General features: G+C 46.5%; 1 protein-coding gene across 2 annotated transcripts; it reads right to left on the bottom strand.

The window, feature by feature from the left end:
- Nucleotides 1–722: 722 nt before the first annotated feature.
- On the bottom strand, nucleotides 723–15,148 carry KIAA0895L (KIAA0895 like). 2 transcript variants are annotated; one of them, XM_029608765.1, is made up of 7 exons: nucleotides 14,951–15,148; nucleotides 12,252–12,896; nucleotides 6,706–6,849; nucleotides 5,012–5,144; nucleotides 4,143–4,448; nucleotides 3,646–3,743; nucleotides 723–3,308 (listed from the first exon to the last, which is right to left on the bottom strand). In XM_029608765.1, the coding sequence occupies exons 2-7, from the start codon at nucleotides 12,813–12,815 to the stop codon at nucleotides 3,138–3,140; spliced, it is 1,416 nt and encodes a 471-aa protein (XP_029464625.1). In that variant the 5' UTR covers nucleotides 12,816–12,896; nucleotides 14,951–15,148; the 3' UTR covers nucleotides 723–3,137. The 2 variants fall into 2 exon arrangements, with proteins under 2 accessions (XP_029464625.1, XP_029464624.1); XM_029608764.1 differs by lacking the exon at nucleotides 14,951–15,148 and adding an exon at nucleotides 14,284–14,573.
- Between the last annotated feature and the right edge of the window lie 4,388 nt (nucleotides 15,149–19,536).

Below are 19,536 nucleotides of genomic sequence, written 5' to 3'. Positions count from 1 at the left end.
CTTTTTAAAATCTACCCCTAAGTGGCTAAGCGCTTGAGGAATGAATTGGATGACATCAACACTGCACCATCTTCACTCCCCTGACGCAGAACACGAAACACAGCCAGTGTCGGGGAACTTTTGATCAACAAGATGGATGCCTACCAATTATCTTAAGATAAGTTGACATTTTAATTGCAATGAAAAAGAAAAACAAATGATGGGGTAGCCTACGATTAAGGAGAGGTCAAAGAAGGCGTTTGGAGTGCCGGCAGTGGCTCAAATTATTGAATTACATTTATACTTCTGTATGAGGGCTGGGTGTAAAATTGTTTTTAATTTTGTATCAGTTGGAGACTGTCAGCTTCTGTTAACGTGAGATTCATTGAAACCTAGTTTGAGCAGAGGGTCTAAACATTTGCATACACACACACACACACACAACTGCACAGCCCGAGGAGGGGGATTAGCAGAGAAGCACCCCCCGCTCAGCGACCATTCATTTTGGCGAGTAATGCTACAAAGGAAGAGGGAATGAAATACACATCCGAACAAAAAAAAAAAGGAAAGGAATCCTACTAATTTTAACTAGCACCTGTGTTATTTAAAAACTGTTACTATTGCTGTTTGAAAAACTTGAGGTCGCTGCTGCCTCACATTTCTGGATGGCTAAAGAACTTCAGGGGACTTTTAGTGGGTTTAGAGAGCACTCGTGATCATCACAGAAAAAAGGAACGCACAGCACCTGTCCTCCTCCGTTTTTATTATTCATTTTCACAAGTTCCTCAAAAAGCAGTCCTGTGTATATGACAGAAAGACCAGCAGCGGGGAAAGGGTACAGAGTGCTTTCTTCAGCACTGGCCAGCCAGGAAAATGAAGGTTTCCGTTCGTTCAGCTCAGACTGGGTTACAGTCTCCCCTCCAGAGAGCAGGGAAAAACATTAAGACGCACCTCAAGCCACTTTTCTTACTTGAAAAAACCCCAGAGGAGGTAACAAGGAGAAGTGGAAGACAAAGAAGGAGGGAGAGGCGCCTCCTTGCTGCCTCTCTCTCTCTCCCTCCAAAAGAAGGGGGGAGTTTTTTGGTAGAGCCCGTGCCCTGCACAGCTAACCTCAAATCTAACAGGTTTCACAGTTCTGCAGCTTGCTGAATTAATGCCCACAGCGGCCCAAAAACTCCTGATGTGATGATAAAAGGGCACCACATAACAGAACTTTTAACTTGCTGGCTCCTGTACACCTCCCTGAAACAGTAAGGCAGTAAATGACAGCCGATAAAGACCAAAAAGGCCCGTCGAGGCTGCCCAGCAGCGACTCCATGGGCATTCACCTAACCTATATCAAATTCCCACGTGCAACCTAATCCCACCGTGCCCCCTTTAAATATTCATGACTACAGGACTCCGGCTTGCCGCCATCCACGGTCTCCTACTTAATTCAGCACCAGCACAGAGGTCTTTTTTTGCTCAGGGAAGTGGGAGACCGGACTTATGGATGCGACTGGACTCTCTCTCTCTCTCTCTCTCTTGCTGCCTTTCACAGCTCTCCTTACACATTCTTCTCCGCCCACCGATGGCAGCTGACTGGTGTCAGAGGCCCAGGCTGCCCTGTAATTCCTAGACCGTGCCCTTACACAGGCACTCTCTGCATTCACGCTCTGTCAAAGAGGCACAAAGAGCTGCCCCCCCCCCCCCCCCACCCCTAGTGTGGTGCCAGGCTTGGGGTGAACGCGCTGGAGCATTTCTCCACCCACACAGAGATTGAGGAATGGTGGGGGGAGGGGGGGGCCAGGGAGGAAGCATTGCCCAGGAGGCTGAGGAGCCTTTCAGGACACTGTGACGTTTACCTGAGGTCTCCTTCTCAGTCTTTCCCCACTACAGAGACCACCACTGAGATGCCTGGCCTGCTGAACAGCAGGTGATGTTGGGAGCAAGGGTACAGTGACAGCACAGGGCCTTCCAAGTCTTGGGCCAACTGCCGCACATTAAAACTTCCCACCGCCCCCACCCCCTGGAGGGTCCTGGCTGTGCGCATTCCTACAGGATACACCCACACAGCTGCGCCAACAATTCAGGCACGCCTACATTCATCCATTTTGGAACGCACAAGCTCACTTGCGACTCCCTGCCTATGAATTACTGAGACCAAGGCTGGAGCCTGGCACAAAACAGACCCTGCACCAACCTTAATGCCCTCTTCTCAACTCTTGCTAACCAGAAATAGCTACGCCCACCTGCAGGGAAACCCTCAGCGCCTACAACACCTTCTACTTTCCATTTTCATCACACCCTTCAAAATAACACAGTACTATGAATTTCTGAGCACAGAGGAGCTCCTGCAACTGCACACAAGTAGATATGGCTGTGCACAAAATCTGAAGACATCCGCACCTGCCAACCTGCAAATGCGTGTATGTGTCAAGTCCTGCTACATTCCTAACCGATCCAGCATAACACAACTGGGCCCAAAATGGTGAATTCTAAAATGTTTTCATGCTTTCTTTCCTCTTTTCTCACAAAATACCTCACTCTGTATTATAAAATTGTCGTTTCTGTTGGACCTGTGGTTTTTCCAGCAGTTAAGTGGCTATGTTAACCCCCTCAGGCCCTATGCGCCATGGGCCATGCTGCATCTTTTTCATGCAATGCCAATGAATTATCAGCCCCCACCATACATCATCCCCGAAATAGGTACTAAATCGCTCCCCCCCCCTCCAAGCAAGGGTACAAAAGTCACTATAGAATTATACACTCAAGCGGTTTTGCTAGAACACTGATGCGCGGTCTCAGATCATGGCCGAACTCTTTAGTTATCCATAAGCCACCTGGGTCAGGAAGTAGATGGGTGACAGTTAAGAGACTTTTTTTTTTTTTTTTTTTATAAACAACCCAATCCTTTCATGAAACAAACAAATAAATAAATAACTTCCTTGATAATTGTTTTGGGCACCTCGTCCGTTACAGACCACCTGTAATCTAAGAGCAGTCAAAGGTTAAAAAATCAGAAGTTGAGGTGACCAACTTCTTTGGTTTTACTCGGACATATCTGCCCAAAAGAATCTTACATAACATTTAAAAAGAAGCTGCTGGTAAAAAGTCTGAGATAAACCGTCCGGCAGCAGGGAGTGGGAAGGTGGCAATGCAGAGGTCATCGAGGCCAGTCACAGTCCGTCTGGCAGCAGGTGGGCCAGCTCCTCGTCACTCAGGTGGTTTGTGACAATGATGTGGTCCAACTGCTTCTGGTAGCGATTTTGATCCTGCATGAAATGGGGGATGCGCGGGCTCTGTAAAACTGCACTATCCTTTAGTCGCTCGAGGTCTTCATAGGAGACCTGGAAGGAAAGTTGGAAAGAGGAAAGCATGAAGCCCCATAAAACATTTCCTCGGGCGCCGGCACATCAGGCCACAGTGCTCCTCTGGTACTGCCCGCCGAGCCCCCCCCCCCCCCTGCCGTTTCCTCTGCGTCACTTCCGCTGGGAGGGACTGCACCGGATTTCCTAAACCTAGACCCAAGCCACAGCTCCCGAGGTGACCTGCTATTCCGACGGGTTAATGGGAGGCTGGACGAGTGTGGGCGGCCGGGACACCCACGGAAGCTGAGTTGGTGTAAGAGGAGCTGTAACTGAATGTTTGCTTCCTCTGCACAGTTTTACCTCAGAGATCCATTACCTTCCCCAAAGCTGCCAGGAGCTGGAAATCAATGCGCCGCCGATGCCTCAGGATTCTGAGAATTCCATCAAGGTACACCTGATCTTTACTAAAACAGCCTGAAAGGAAAATGGAAGGGAAAGGCTGGAGCTCACTGCATTCCTTCTCCGTCACAATGCCTCAGACATCTCCGTAACGCCACCCACACAAGCAACTTTGAGCTGAATTTCAGTTGGGTTACGAATTTTTATGGATGTAGTCATAAAAAGCAACATTAAATAATTAAATACAAAAAAATAATAAATCTTTAAAAACAGAAATAAAGAATTAACAAAATTAATAAATCCTAACCCTAAAATCCCTAGCCTGTCCTCTCACTGGGAAAACAGAGAAAAGTGTAAAGCATAGCTAAACAAAAAAAAAAAAAAAATTACTCCCTACCCTACCAAATCAAATATACTTTCCCCCCAAAAAAAAAACCCCATTATTGTCCACACTCCCATTTTGCCCATGCTCACCTTTTTCTGTAGTGTCCGTCAGACCCCTTTTTGCTCGCACACAGTACTCCCATCGCACTCCAGGGTCCAGGACAAACTGCTCCAGGTCCTTGAAAAGTTGGCAGAAGGTCATGTGACTGGCAGAGCAGACGGTATAGTAGAGGAGTGCTGCCCGCCACAGAAACGGGTGCTTGCGGAAGAGGACGCTATGCAGACTGGCAAGACCCTCTTCCGTTGGGTTGGCAGGCTTCAGCCCAAACAGTTTCCGTCCATCTGAGTTGTGCCACGGCTGCCGAGAATTGTTCACCCCACGGATGTAATGAGTTCCTGGAGAACAGCACAAAAGGTAAAGCAAAGGTCACAAGGACCTCTGCAAATGTAATTGATATGTCAGCCCATTTCCTCCTGGTATCTTCTGCCCAGCCCATACCTCATCCCAATTTTTTTTCATATGGTTTATTTTCAGTTCATGGGAAACTGGGGGACAGCACAAAAAACAATGCCTCAGCCCTATATACTGCATACTCTGTAACTTCTACCTTTACTTGGTGTATTAGTATTCTGTAATTTTTCCCTTGTCCTACTGTTTAACTATTCTTACTTTGGAAGCATGTGTAAAATTGTCATGCCAATAAAGCTATTTGAATCTATATTGATGGCGCCACCTCTAGAGTTAATAGTTCAGTTTCAGAGTCCATGATCAGTGAACGCTCCATTGAGAAATACTACCTACAAGCCCTAGGGCGATAAGGCTTTTAGTGAAATGTGCATCCATTCAATGGAAGCAGGACTGAGAAACCCAACTCATTTCACATGGCCCATCAGATGGCATGCGGGAAATCTCAGCTACTCCAAATCTCCTCCCCTGTTGAACTGTGACTGATGCCAACCTATCTCGTGCCGCAGCATCCCCTCCAGCCAGTACTGACGTGCTCCAGAAAGATTGATGGTGAGAGTAGGACGACTGTTTTCAATCATCATCACTGCTTGGGACAGTAAGTCTTCTGAGAGGTGCACCACTATCTGCCAACAAAAAGCAGAAAAAGTAGAGATATATATTTACATCCATATCCCTCTTACGATGTTCCCAGGGAACGATTAAATTATGCCCACCTGAATTTTCTTTCCTTGAATCCTGCTAGACCAGTCATTACATTTGGGATTTTCCTCTTCCACAATTGACGGAGACAAAGGACACACCTTTTTCATGACCTCACTCAAGGCTATAAATGTGCAGCCCTGACCAATGCAGTGGCCTACTTCCAAAGCAATGTGACCACTACAAATCCCTTTATGCCCTATGCCTGAAACACATCTTACAAGGTATTGGGACCCATTTTGAGTGAGCCAAAACAGGTAAGGATATAGGCAGAAGAAGGAGGCACCTCATGTAATGCCCCTTACTCTCCTCAATCCTCCTCGCCCTGGTCTTCCTGGGCGGGATCCTGACTGATCTAGCAGGATTCAAGGAGAGAAAATTATCAGGTAAGAATAATTTAACCTTCTTTATCATCCTGACAGACTAGTCATTACATTCAGGAGTTACCAAAGCTTCCCGTGACTAGGACAGGGAAGACAGGACTGTGTTTTACCAATCCTTGCCTGGAAGACAGCGACCGTCTTGAACTATGTGTCCAATATATGGTGTTCCAGAAGGTGCCAAGATGACCATGCCACTGCCTTGCTCTCTCTCAAACATATGCATGTCCACAAAGAAAACCAGCTCAGCCACTCCACTGGGAGAAGTAACCTCTAAGGGGAGTTGTCCCAGGAGCAACAAAGACTCAACCAGGCCAAGGCCAAACCCCGCCTCTGGGAGCTATGTCCTCATTCAGGTGTCTGTGTTGCCAGAGACAGAGACTAAGCTAGGACCACATCTCCTTTATTGTCCTGGGCGAGGTCATGAAAAAGGTGCGTCCTCTGTCTCCATTAGCTGTGGAGAAGAGAAATCCCCAACGTAATGACTGGTCTAGCAAGATGATAAGGAAGTAAACATACTGCAACACAGGCTGCCAAGAAAGGACGTGCATCTAAATATCCCCTACCACGGCACCATGGGTACATAACCATTCCTGAACGTAGGAAGCCAGGAAAATGCAGCTGCAGTCTCTGGAGCACCTCAGGGAAGAGGACCCAGGTAGCCTGTAAAGCATATTCCTTTGTCGTTTCCAAAAAGTCTGTTGCAGATGAGAAGTAAGGAGTCGGATCAGGAGGTGCACCCGCCAGCTAATCCCTACTTTTTCTGAAAGTCTGAACTGCTGGTGAAAGAGTCAATACAAGTAAGGACCCTTTCCAGTCCCAACGACACTATGAAGTGTCAGTGTATTACAGCCTGTCACAGGAATGTGCAGACAAATTCAGCCCCCAAGGGACAGTATAAATGTTAGTCTACAATTTGCGAAAGAGTTTTTATAAACAGAATTCACCTCCAAAGCATGCCGAAGTGTGCGTGTGTGTGTGAGAGTGAGTGTGTGAGTGTGTGCGAGAGTGTGTGTATGTGTGCGTGTGCGAGAGTGTGTGTGAGAGAGTCAAGGTACAGTGCTGGCTGTACACAGTGCCAAGAACGCAGTAATGCTCCTCCTACCTCTCCCGCACAGCCCTCCTTCTGCATGTATTTCCGGATGTTATTCCAGATCTGACACTTGCTCAGCTGGCTCCCTCCGTTGGTCACCTCAAAGCTCTCATAAGTCCCGTACTTCGCCAGGACTGCTTGCATGATACGGACTGCCTGCAGCAGTGAGGAAGAGATACCAAGAATCAGAGAGGATGCTACAGCCAAAAAACTTCTAGAAATGCGCAAGCAGGCTACAACTACAAATCTACTTTTATAGTTCTCCCAGCTCTGGATCCCAGCCATGATTCCTGCAAGAGGTAAGAACCAGCAACGGAAAAGACTAAGACCCCTCTACTCGGGATCGGTCAGAGCAGGGCAATTCTGGTCCAAATACCAAGCGACTGAACAAGAAATGGGACTAACCACCTGAAATCTAGAATTTTCTACAGTTTCTCCATGCCCCTGGTCATACTTCTTTGCTATGGTACGAGAATGGGAATGAGAAGCTTACCACCTGAACCAAAGCAAACGAGCAGTCTGCTTCCAGTCCCCATAATCAGATACCTTGTAGGTCAAAAGTAACTCGTCAGTCATCTCACTCTACAAGGGACACGGCGGTGGATTATTTATTGGGCGATGAATTTAGCAGCGGTCAATTATGGGAGTGACAATCATGGGGTCCACTCCCTAGCTAAAACAGCAGTTTGTGTCTTCTCATTGTTTGAAAATGTTTTCTACTATTTTTATTATTATCGGTGAGGAATTGGATATTTTTCCATGGTTGCCCTGGTTTGCATTTTCTGTTTTGATATCTCACCTTCAGAGCCTCTGCGGTAAAACCGGTAATAAATATCTAAATAGACAAGCGAAGTCCTCCTGCTAGCCACCTCCCTGCCTCAACTTACTTCTCCCAGCGGTCTTGAGGCCTCCTCATCCTCTAAGCGAGTCTAGTATGTGCCGGATGTGTTTTCAATACGCTGTCATCTGCGCTCATTCTGGCAGTCAGCAGGCGTGACATGAGAAACAGAGCCAGACCTAAGGATCATTTTATGCAGGAACTCCAGCAGAGAACCAACCCACAATGCCATCGGGCTGGCCCATCCTTCCCATTCAACAAAACAGGAGCCCATTTCAACCAGAACTCTGTCTGTTCTGCCTGGTCCAACATACGTACTTCTAATAAACGGTACCTTCTCTACGCCAAAAGTCCCTCAAGCTATTTGTGCATAAGAATAGGGTTTCTTGCAAATATACCTAATCTGGTCACTGCCGCTGTAGGCCATGAACCAGGGCTCCTTCCAGGACTCTGTAGTCATTGGGGGGGGGGGGGGGGGTTGTCTAAATCCAGCCACAAGGTGTCACCTTCAAGCAACGACCACAACTCCCTCAGCCCCGGGAACAGTGAAAGTAGCTGCCGCAACAACCCCAGCCCCAGTCAACCCAAGGGGTAGAACAGGCCTGGATTGCTCATTAGGCAAACGAGGCCTGTGCCTAGAGCAGCAAAAAATCTGGGAGGCAACAGGCTGGCTAAAAAAAAAAATAATAATTGCTGCCTTTCAGCTGCTCTGAATCTCACTCAGCAGAGAACAGCCCTCTGCTTCCTGCTCCAGCATGCAGGGAACAGGATGGGAGGGGCGTGATCCCTGGAGCAGACCTAGCAAAGGGGAATCGTTTTAGGCAGGACAGAAGGGGCTGAGTGGGGGATCACTGGGGGGGGGGGGTGAGAAGAAAAGCTGAGGGATGAGAAGGGATCAGTTAGGGGGATGTATCTGACGTGAGAGAGACGGGATTGCTGCTGGGTTTGAGCAGGAGTATGCCAGGTAGGGTGGGAGATTAGAGAGGGATGCAAGGGGGAGCAGAAATGATCCATGTAGACACACCCACCCCTGTGCCCCCCTGGAATTCAGACCCTCTCTCCCGTGATCTCAGATTCCATCCCCCCAGATCCTGGAACCTCCCTTCCTTCCTACCGCTTTCTCCCCAGATCCTGGAACTCTCTCCCCAACCTCTTCTACGCCCTCCTCAATTCCAGAACCTCCCTCTGCCTCATCTTCTCCATCTTGCATCCTCCTTATGCTCAGTCCCCTCTCCTTCTCACACTTGTCCCTCCTTATCCTCACTCCTCTCACCCTCCTCTCCCTGAGATCTCTCCTTTTGAGGAATGGGGAAATCTCTTTTTCTTCACCCAGACACAAGCAAACGCTTGCCAATGTGCTTTAGAATTTGCTAATTTTTTCCACAGAATCTACCCTTGAGCTACTGCAACAAACTGAGGCTGGGTCTTAGACTTTCTAATCCCTGCTGTTTGGTCTCATGGGGAGAGGAGTGGGCTGAAAGCACTAACCATGCCTAGGGGTGGCAAGACCTTGCATCTGTCCCTGAGGGCAGATGACCCAATGTGGGGATCAAACTGGGAACCATCTACATGGTAGTGCTCAGTGCTTGCCACCTGAGCCACCAGGCTGGCCCAGGTTGTATTTTTAATAGCACTGCTGCAGTAGATTATTAATATTGATGTGGAAAATTTCATATCGAGGGGCCAAATTCACTGAGGTTCCCCCCCCCCCAATATTGTGTTTATAGGGAAAAAGTCTGATGAAGCGTGCCCTTAATGTTGGCGCAGATTATGAATTGCATAGCACTTGGGAACCTGTGGCCGCATAATTAATTGTCCATTATACAGCCAATAAACCACTGGAGACTGACAACAGGGTGACGGCTTTAGAATATCTGCTTTTAGCTGGGGTCCCTATCTGTCATCATTCACTATGTAAGGGACTTAGTTTTAAACGGCGTATTTTGCAACATTAAAATCCCTAACAAACTTTCAGCTTGAAATCCACTGATTACCGGTAGGAATTATTACTCAGTTGACATCAGGTATGGCCTGGCAACACAGAACACTAGTTGGCACCTGAAGCTGCAATATCTAGATACCCCAGCTGAATTACTCTACACGTTTAAGTAGGCTGCTTGGTTGCACTCTGGCTTTTGTGCAATCTTTCAAAAGCTCAATAAGCAGTGAAACTCATCCTGAACCAGGACAAATTGTACTTGCCATTTCACTTATTTATATACCACCCCCAATTAGGTTATCGCCTGCCCAGGCTGGTGTACAAACAAACATTTAAAATACAAAATGAAATAAAAAGCAGGAAATTAAAACACGTTAAATTTAACCCAACACACAAACCACATTCCACCCCAATTCCAGCCGCTCCCGGCCAAAGAGTCATACCATTCAACTTCCACTGCAATTCCCCTGAATTTTTTAGAAGCCGCCAAGTTGGCAGGAAAGTCACAAATGAGTTCACTTACTGGATCGCCTACAGTACGACCCATGCATGAACCACAATTTGGGACACATGGCTACCCCCATTCCATTCAGCATTGCACAGGACCTAAAGGATTCTGAAAGTAATGAGTCTGTAATAAAATAATTCCTTTAGACATTATACAGAAAAATGATAAAAGCAGATGAACATCTCCCCTAGGAATAGAGACTACACGTTAGGGCTCTTCAGCTTGGAAAAGAGACGGCTGGAGAAAGGACTAGGGTTGCCAACTTTCAACTGTCACCCTTCTGAACATTATGAGATGCTGTTTTAATACCTTCCCTGATGGGTTTTACGTACATGCGACTTTCATTGCCACTCTTCACCGTTAAAAAAAAAAAATACAGAAACACAGAATATATCAGCAGTTAAGGACCCATCTAGCCTGCCCAGGTTTACTTCCTGCTACAGTGCCACAGAGCCCAGGCTCTCTCTAACTTTCCCCTCTCTTCATTGCAATTAATGATCCTCTGTCCTTGTCCTGTGCTCTTCTGGACTGTTATTGTTTTTGCCTCTATCACTTCTACTGAGAGAGGTTGTTCTGTGCATCCGCCACCCTTTTCTGGGAAGAAACATTCCCTGAAGTTACTCTTCAGAGCCTCGTATCATGATCCCTAGTTTCCAAACTTCATCATTCCAAAAAAGTTTGCTTTTACCAGCCCAGAGGTGAAGCTACTGTTTTGTAAAATTGTTTAGGCCTCTGATTTAATCATGGACGGACATCAGTGTAAGTGACACAAAATGCATGCATCCAACAAAGAGTGACAGCAGAGCAGCTACCAAAGCACTCGCTGTACTGTGCAGGGAGATCGGATGCCGAACTGCAGCTAGAGAGCTAAAATCAGGAGATTTCCAAACGTTTTCACCCTCCCTCTTTGTTCCGCACAGTACCCAAAAATCTGTTGTTAAGTCTGGGAAAAAAAAATCAGAACAGCTGGCAACCCTAAAGGGGACGTAACAGAAGGTTATAAAACCACTGAGTGGGGCAGAACGGGTAAATAAAGAATGGTTATTTACCTTTTCAAGTAACATTAAAACAAGGGGGCGTTCCATGAAACTAACAAGCAGCAGATTTCAAACAAGCATTTGAAGCTGGCAGTGAGAATGAGCTCAATAAGAAAGGAAGAGATCTTGTTTTGAGTTAGAATGAGCTGTACTCTTGCCTGCCCTCTCCATCAACAACTAAAACAGGAGGTACCTGCAGTTTAGTTTCATTGAAGTAGCTCCCTCATCCAGTTGCATGCTTTCTGTTTTAAGATAATGCGAGTTTATGAGTCTGTACCCCACCTTGAACCGTGGATAAGTGTGGGTACCAAATGTTTTTAAATATCTAATATGCATAAATCATAGAAAGTAACTTTTAACTCAGTGCACACTCAAGCTGTGGAATCGGTTGCCAGAAGATTTGCTCAAGGTAGCTAACGTAGCGGGGTTTAAATGAGGTCTGGGCCAAGGTCCTGGAAGAAAAGTCCCCAACACAGCTAGACTAGAGAAAGCTATTGCTCTCCCAGGGAGCGAGTAACGGGAAATAGATCTACTTTTTGGGGTCTGCCAGGTACTCGTGACCCAGATGGGCCACTGTCAGGATTCTGGACTCGATGGCCCCAGGTCTGACCCAGAATGGCAATTCTTAATAAGAATTTCATTTAACTTCTCTGTGCTCAAAATAGCTCACTGGCTGACAATCTATCTTGATCAGCACTCTACAAATTTCCTGCAGAGCACAGAATACGATGAGAACTGTCAGGCCCATTTAGTCTGCCCTTTTGCATGCCATGAAGTCTCCAAATCTGGCTCTCGAGAGCCACAAACCTGTCTTTCAGGATTTCCACAAGGAATATGCATGAGATATTACTATACAGGGGAGGAAAGGCATGCAAATCTCTCTCATGCATATTCCTTGTGGAAAACCAGGAATCTGATCTCTTTGCGGACCTTGAGGGCTGCATTTGAGACTTCTGGGTATCTTCTGTGCGTACCCTATGCTTTTCTGAATTTTTTTTTTTTTTTTTACCATTTTGGCCTCTACCACCTCCACTGGGAGGCCATTCTATGCATCCATCACCACTTCCGTGAAAATATACATTTTCTAATGTTATTCTTGAATCTACCTTCTGAGCCTAATATCCTGACCATTTGTTTTAGAAATTTCTTTCCACTGAAAAACTGACTCTTCTACAGAATTATTCCTATTATCAGCTGCAGATTACCTTACGGTTAATATTAGGTGCGAATTTTTACCTGAGTAATGAACTGATCTGACGCTTCACTATATTTTGTCAGCACTGCTGCTGGAAATGGCTCCTCATACTGAAACTGAGGATTGTATGTGAAGTTGGACTTGAAAAATTTCTCTCGCTCTTGATCCACATTCAAAGGCCTCAATGCCACCAGCAGACAGGGGCTTTTGCTGTTGACCCGCTGCCCACCTTTACTGCCAGACTTGGCTAATTGAGGTAGAGATGCAGCGCTGCGTATTCGCCCTTTAGCACAACTAATGCCGCTGATGCTAACTGTGCATGTGCTTTCACTTCGGCGCATCCAGCTGCAGTGCCCGCTGTACATAGGGCATGCTGAGGACCTCCTGATCTCTGATCGTGACTCGAGGGTTTTCGTGCCTTTGGGGTTTGAGGTTGTCTTTGCCCTTGATAGTGAGGCAGAGGGACCGGAGGAAGGAGGAGAGCAAGAATACAGACTAACTCCATTTTGCTCACAGAGCTTCTTCGCTTCCTCATTCCGATCAGACACCACACTAGAAGTGCTCAAAGTTCTTTCATATGACTGGGTCTCTGAGCCAAGCACCATTCTCCCAGGCAGACCAGCCCAGGCTAAGAGGAGATGTCCTACAACAAGTCCGAGCTTTTTCCCATCCTCTCAATCACCTTCCTAGAAGGAAAGACAAAAATACTATTAGGCTTCATAAATCAAACTATATATAAAAAATATTTCGCATGCAGACTTATCTCAAAACCTTGTCTGTTCAATGACCAAGAAAAAAATAAAAAAATAAAGTGTTGTGAAGGAATAAAACGTAGGAAGGTTGGATGCTGGAGGTTTTTATGACCAATAATTGAATAACACGGAGCATGTTTTTTTAAGTTCAGTGAACCAGACATGCTCTAATTCTGAGGTCTTTTCCTCCATTTACCACACATAATTAATTCAGCTTCAGCATTGGAAGTATTTTTGAGTATTTGGTGAAAGTCACATTAGATTTGGTGTTATCCTTTTAAAGAGCCATCTGCGCCTCTGCATGCAGCTGAGCAAGGTCAGAAACCAGCACTGCCTCCAGACATGAAACATTAGCAGTCCTCAGTCTGTTTCAAAATACTTCACCACTCTCCTCCCTTTTTCTAAATGTGTATAGACAAGGGGGCCAGTGGAATAAATGAGCATGGAAAATAGGTGCTCAGTGTTGATAGTAAGTCGAGGATAAGCAGTATTTTCTGCTTTTCTGTACACTTTTCTGAACGTAAAGATGTGCAGATCGGACGAACATTTTTTTTTTTAGATATGGGGAGAATAACTAATAGCCTCATCAACATGCATTTACATGAGATGAGCGCTATTAGTTTCGCGAGGGGTTGGACGTACGTTTTAGACATGCCAATTCCCCTTATAGCATAAGGAGCTGTGGACGCGCATCCAAACTGCACATCCAACCATGGGTTAAACAGTGCGCTCGGCTGAGCGCACTGTTTTGAATGGGCCCCCAAGGTTAGTCACTCTGGTCAATGCATGTGCAATCTCAAAGCATCAGTGCCTGAAAATGGTTCAAGATATTTTTTCTACCCCGTAGAAACTGTCAGAATATACTTGTCTGTAGTTTTTTAAAAATCTATAATGTATCTTAAATTTATGGGGAAAAAGGCCTAAAACGGAAGGAGCCTGGCAATTTTAATGAGTTTAAAAAGGGGAACTTCAATATGCATTATTTTCTCAGACCTAACTGGGTATGACACTTGATAAAGGCCCTTTTCAAAGAGTGATCGTCGTACCCATACTGCTTTTGTCTTCTATGGGTCATCAACACTTTATTAAAGATATTACCTTAAATAACATACCGAGTCATTTACTGTCAATTATCCGTAAAAAGTGAAAGCGAAGAGGCACGTAATCTATATATCTGTATTTACATCTAGATAGATCATCTACACTTTTGGATTCCATACGTTCTAGTGTCCTGCTTCCTGCCCCATATTCAGCGCTGCCACGTCTATTCTTTCCTGTTCATCCTCTTCACCCATTCTCCTAACTATGCAACGAAACTCACGTCTGGGGTGCTGCTGCTGCAACATTTACGTCGGCCCCCTAGAATGCGACCGCCGGCGCAGTTGCTCTTCAATTTTCAGGGCCTGTGTCCCAGTCTTCAGGTCCGCAGAGGCGCAGGAAAGCAGAACAGCGGGCTCAGCACGCATGCCCTCCCTCCCCTGCTGCGACCCCCCACTCAGGCGCGCCGGATCCGCTGGGCCTGCAGAACCGGTACCGGTCCCACTGACATTGCCCCTACCCGTGCCACCCAGATTCACCCGGGATCCGACCGGCACGGTCGCACACGCCCCGCGCCGCACACGAGACGGGAAACACCACCAGCCACGCCCCCGCCACCATCGCCACCCTTCGTCGCAGCCACGCCCCCGCCACCATCGCCACCCTTCGTCGCAGCCACGCCCCCAGCGTTCAGATCTTTGCGAGTGCCTCAAGTATTAAGGTTTCGAAGCCCTGCCCCCCTCCTTTCTCGGCTGCCAAACCCGGCAAGATTAGCACGGAGCCACGCCCCCAGGCGTTGCCAAGCCCTGGGACGCACAAGGCAGAAAGCCGATCAATGAGACGAGCGGGTTAAGGATTGTCTTTCTTTTTTTTTTTTCTTTTCTTTTCTTTTTTTTTTTTTTTTTACAAAGGTGAACTGGCAATTTTTACGACATTAACGTTTTTCTGACCTTTAGCGCATCTGGAAATTGAAGCTTGGGACTGAGGCAATCACACTTCGGGTTATTTGCATCTTTGAAATCATCGCTAAAAGGATGAATAATGGCTTTTTGCCTGAAAAATTAAAAAAATAAAATAAAATGCCCTATATGAGCAGCTTGGACGAAATAGTGTCCTCTGTCTTCGCAGTTAGCGCAACATGATGCTATCATAAGGATTAGCTGAAAGCACTGAGAAGTTATAATGCTATGACATCCATGACAGGTCATAATAGCTCCGGATACGGTTTCCAGCATAAACACCTCCAGATAATCCATGTGTCAAACCTTTAAAGTAAATCGCCAGCGAAAACATTAGATGTAATAGAATACTAAGTTCCAGCTGTTTCTTGTAGGAACTGACATCTTCAAGCCACCAAGAAGGTATTGTCTACTGTTCCCGATTGACTGATTTTTACAGACAGGCGGTCCTCAGAATTAAGACACAATTGGTTCCTGGAGTCCACATCTTAAGTTGAAACATAACTCAAAGCTAATTGCCCCATAAGAAAAATGATATAAATGAGTGACGGGTTCCAGCACCAAGACCCGGTACTTTTATTTTCAGCAAAATAACCTGGAATATAGTAATATTTAGCACTGTAAAAACCACAGACACGTTAAAGCATTACATTTGTTTATGTCTGAACAGGAGAGTGCCAAAACATATCTACAAAACATTGTTCCAAGGAGATGAATTTCCTGGCTCTCCTCTTGCTGATGCCACCTTGTCAGGTCTCACAGTCATCAGCACTTGCCAGGAAGATGCTCACGCATAGTAAAGTTCAAACAAACTTCGTAAAGCAGAAAAATGGTGTCTCTCTAAAAGCTTTGTAATGGATCTTTGTACCTCCAATCCAGGGGCGGATTGGCCTATTGGAGCTTCAGGCATACCCCGGTGGGCTGATCAGGCCACTCACATGGGTGGATGTTGGTCAGAGCAGCCCCATGCCTGTGGAGCCCCTGCAACCAACACCATCCATCCCCACAGTAGCATTTCTGTAGCCTTTTTGAGGCTTTACACTCACCTCTGCTTTTTTTTTTTTTCCCACAGCAACAGCCACAGCTCCATGGGCCTGCTGTCTGCACCCTTTCCCTCCCCCAACATCACTGCGGCGACAGGAAACATTCCTACTACTGCCTCCCCTCACATCCACTCTGCCCCTATCTGTACTGCAAGAAGTAGCCAATAAACTCTCCGCAGCTGCCTCATCGCCACGTGAAGGCTGTTTGCTGTTCCAGCGTCCCACATACACAGGCCATAGAAAAAAGTAATCCCCTCATCATCGGGGCCTTTCAGCTGTTTCTTCCTATTCCAAGGAATACCACCATGAGCCTCAAATGGCAGCCCTGCCTGGATCCCCAACCCAACCACAAATGTAAGAAAAAATATTGTTTTCTTTTTTTAGTTATTCAGAGGACAGGGGGAGAAGAGTGAGAGAGCTTGTGAGTGAATGTGTGTGTGTGTGTGTGTGTGTGTGTGTCTGTCTGTATGTCTGTGTGTAAAAGAACATGAGAGAGTGTGTGAGCAAGAGAGTGTGCGAGAGCATGAGAGAGCATGTGAGCTTATGAGTGTGAACATGAGAGTGTGTGATTGTATGAGTGAGCATGAGAGTGTGTATGAACATACAAGTGTCTGATCATGTTGCGGTTCTGGCCGCGAGCGACGCGACCAGACCCTTACCTCCGTGCTCCTGCACCTACTCCCGCTTCTGGAGGCCTGGTTTGCGCCCTGTTCGGTGGCGTCCCCGCGGGGGCCGCACCGCCGGGAATCTTCCCATGGACGTCCTGCTTCTAGGCGCGCGCGCCACTTGGACGCTTTTCTAGGCTGTTTCCCGCCAGTGGTGATTCCGCCCAGTTCCTGACGTCAGATGCTGCGGCCTTGATAAGCCGGCCGCGGTCACTCAGTCTTTGCCTTGCAACGGGCTTACCTCCTGGTTCCCTGTTGCGTCGTGCCCCGGAGTGAGTTGCCTTGCTACTCGCCCCGTTCCTGCTTGCCTGCTACAGTTCCTGCCTGGTTCCAGTACCCGAGTCTTGCTACAGTTCCTGCCTGGTTCTAGTACCCGAGTCTTGCTACGGTTCCTGCCTGGTTCCAGTACCCGCGTCTTGCTACAGTTCATGCCTGGTTCCAGTACCCGAGCCCTGTTACAGTACTTATCTACTGTCCTAGTCTGGTTCCAGTTCTCAGTCCTGATCCACAACCAGCCTAAGTCCCAGCAGCCGGGCCCCTAAGGGCTCCTCCCGGGGGGGCTTCGGCTTCCAAGGGTGAAACTGCCTAAGTCCCAGCGGCTGGGCTCCTACAGGCTCCTCCCGGGGAAGCACCAGCTTCCAGGGTGAAGAGCACCTCTACGTCCTGCCTGAACATCTGCCTCCTGGCCTGCTACATACTAGAGACATTGACCACCTTTCCCAGTCTCCTGCAGGTCGGCCTAAGGGTCCACTAAACTGAGACTCCATAACATGATCATGTGTGTGATCTTGTGAGTGTGTGTGTGAGCATACAAGTGTCTGAGCATGTATGTGAGCATGCAAGTGTATGTGTTTTAGCATACAAGTGAGCATATGTGAGCGAGCTTGAGAGTACGTGTGTGACCATATGAGTAAGCATGTGTGTGTGAGTGTTTGTGAATGTATGAGTGAGCGTGTTTGTGTGAGCATATGAATGTAAAGCATGTGTTAGCACTTCCAACTGTCTGGATTTTCTCCAGACAGTACGGAAATTAGGGGCAGTGTCCAGAGAATAAGAGGGGTGCTAAAATGTCCAGAAATTGTCCAGATTCTAGTCTCCAAATGCAGCTGCAGCCTGCATAGCCCAAAAGCTAACAGCTGTTCCCTCCCACCAATACTCCCCTAGGTTATGATTCATCATCTTACCTGCATGGTTTTGGGTGGGAGGGGTCTGCCCGGAGACTTTACCTTATTCGGACTGCTCCACCTTGCGCCTAGCACTGGTGCCTTTAACCAGGAAAATGCCATTTGTGCATCCAGAGTCTGCACCTCTTCTGTACTTCCTGCAGAGCTCTTTGAACCATGGGGTACTGCATAGGTACGGAGCCCCACATTATTCAAATAGCTCATATTTTAATTGTGCAGAGCAAGAGGGAAAGAAGAGGTATAAGGATCAGTGATGTAGCGATGGGTGGGCAGTCCACACACGTTGGACTCAGGTCTTCCCAATCAGTGTTGCTAGGTAGTTTGAGAAAAGAAGCCCTTCCGCAGAGTTTATCCCATAGTGGCCTGAGAAGAGAAGGCTGTGCCGCAGGACCACCATGGAGCTCATCCCACAGTGGCCTGAGAAGAGGAGGTCTTGCAGCAAAGAAACCCAGAAGAGAGGGGGAGGCCCTGATAGTGTGCATGAGTGTATAGGTGTGTATATGTGTGAGAGAGAGTGCATGCATGAGAGAAGCCTATGTGTTTGTGTGAGAGAAAGCATGAGAGTGAGAAGCCTGTGTGTATGAGAGAGCATGGGATTGAGAAGTCTATGTAAGAGAGGATGGGAGTGAGAAGCATGAGTGTGTGTGTGTGTGTGAGAGAGAGCGCATTGGAGTGAGAAGCTTGTGTGTGTATATGTGAGCGCCCTTGGGAGTGGAGAGCCTGTGTCTGTGAGAGTGCATGTGAAAGAGATCGTGTGCATGTAAACAAAAAAGAATAGATGCCGAATGTCCTTTAAAAGTATTTATTATGGTGGAGACGTGTTAAAATGCCCGACTCTGGTCGAGTTTTGCCACTCCTCAAGTGGCTGCCACAGAGGCTAAGATAAAATAACAGTAAAATTAATACATACATATTTGTGCTCACACAGAGACATATAAATAAATAAATAACGTACATAACTCAATTCAATGAAAATATATAATAAAAACAATTAAAACACAGACATACAAACTACAACCTTTGAATTAACATCTGATACAGCACGTATATAGCCTTTGAAAGTTATCTTTTGCACACTAAGTGTCTAAGTTATCTTAGACACACTAAGATTGAATTTGCTGTACTTTTTATGCTCTTGATCCATATTTATTTGTCACCAATTTAATTGTAGTTTGTATGTCTGTGTTTTAATTGTTTTTATTTTTTTTTCATTGAATTATGTACATTATTTATTTATTTATATTATATGTCTCTGTGTGAGCACAAATATGTATGTATTAATGTTACTGTTATTTTATCTTAGCCCCTGAGGCAACCACTTGAGGAGTGGCAAAACTCGACCAGAGTCGGGCATTTTAACACGTCTCCACCATAATAAATACTTTTAAAGGACATTCGGCATCTATTCTTTTTTGTTTACATCGTAACGGCTTTCATAGATCACCTCCCTTCTTGCTTGTGGGGTCCACAGCATAGTTGTGGGCAGTGACACCTTCATCTTCCCCAGAAGAAATCTGTAAGGTGGCCACCTGGTCATCCTTACATTTCTTCATCAGATATTATAGAGTGGATGTGCAAACGAAGGTAGGTGCTGCTTTTAGGGCTTAAGACAACCATGTCTTCCTCCCTCCACAGTGAAGCACAGCTTAGATAACTCTCATGAATAAGGACTGTCCTAGTAGGAA

The sequence above is a fragment of the Rhinatrema bivittatum genome, chromosome 7 (assembly GCF_901001135.1).
Source record: "Rhinatrema bivittatum chromosome 7, aRhiBiv1.1, whole genome shotgun sequence".
Taxonomy (NCBI): domain Eukaryota; kingdom Metazoa; phylum Chordata; class Amphibia; order Gymnophiona; family Rhinatrematidae; genus Rhinatrema; species Rhinatrema bivittatum.
This window is presented reverse-complemented; position numbering and strand designations above follow the sequence as displayed.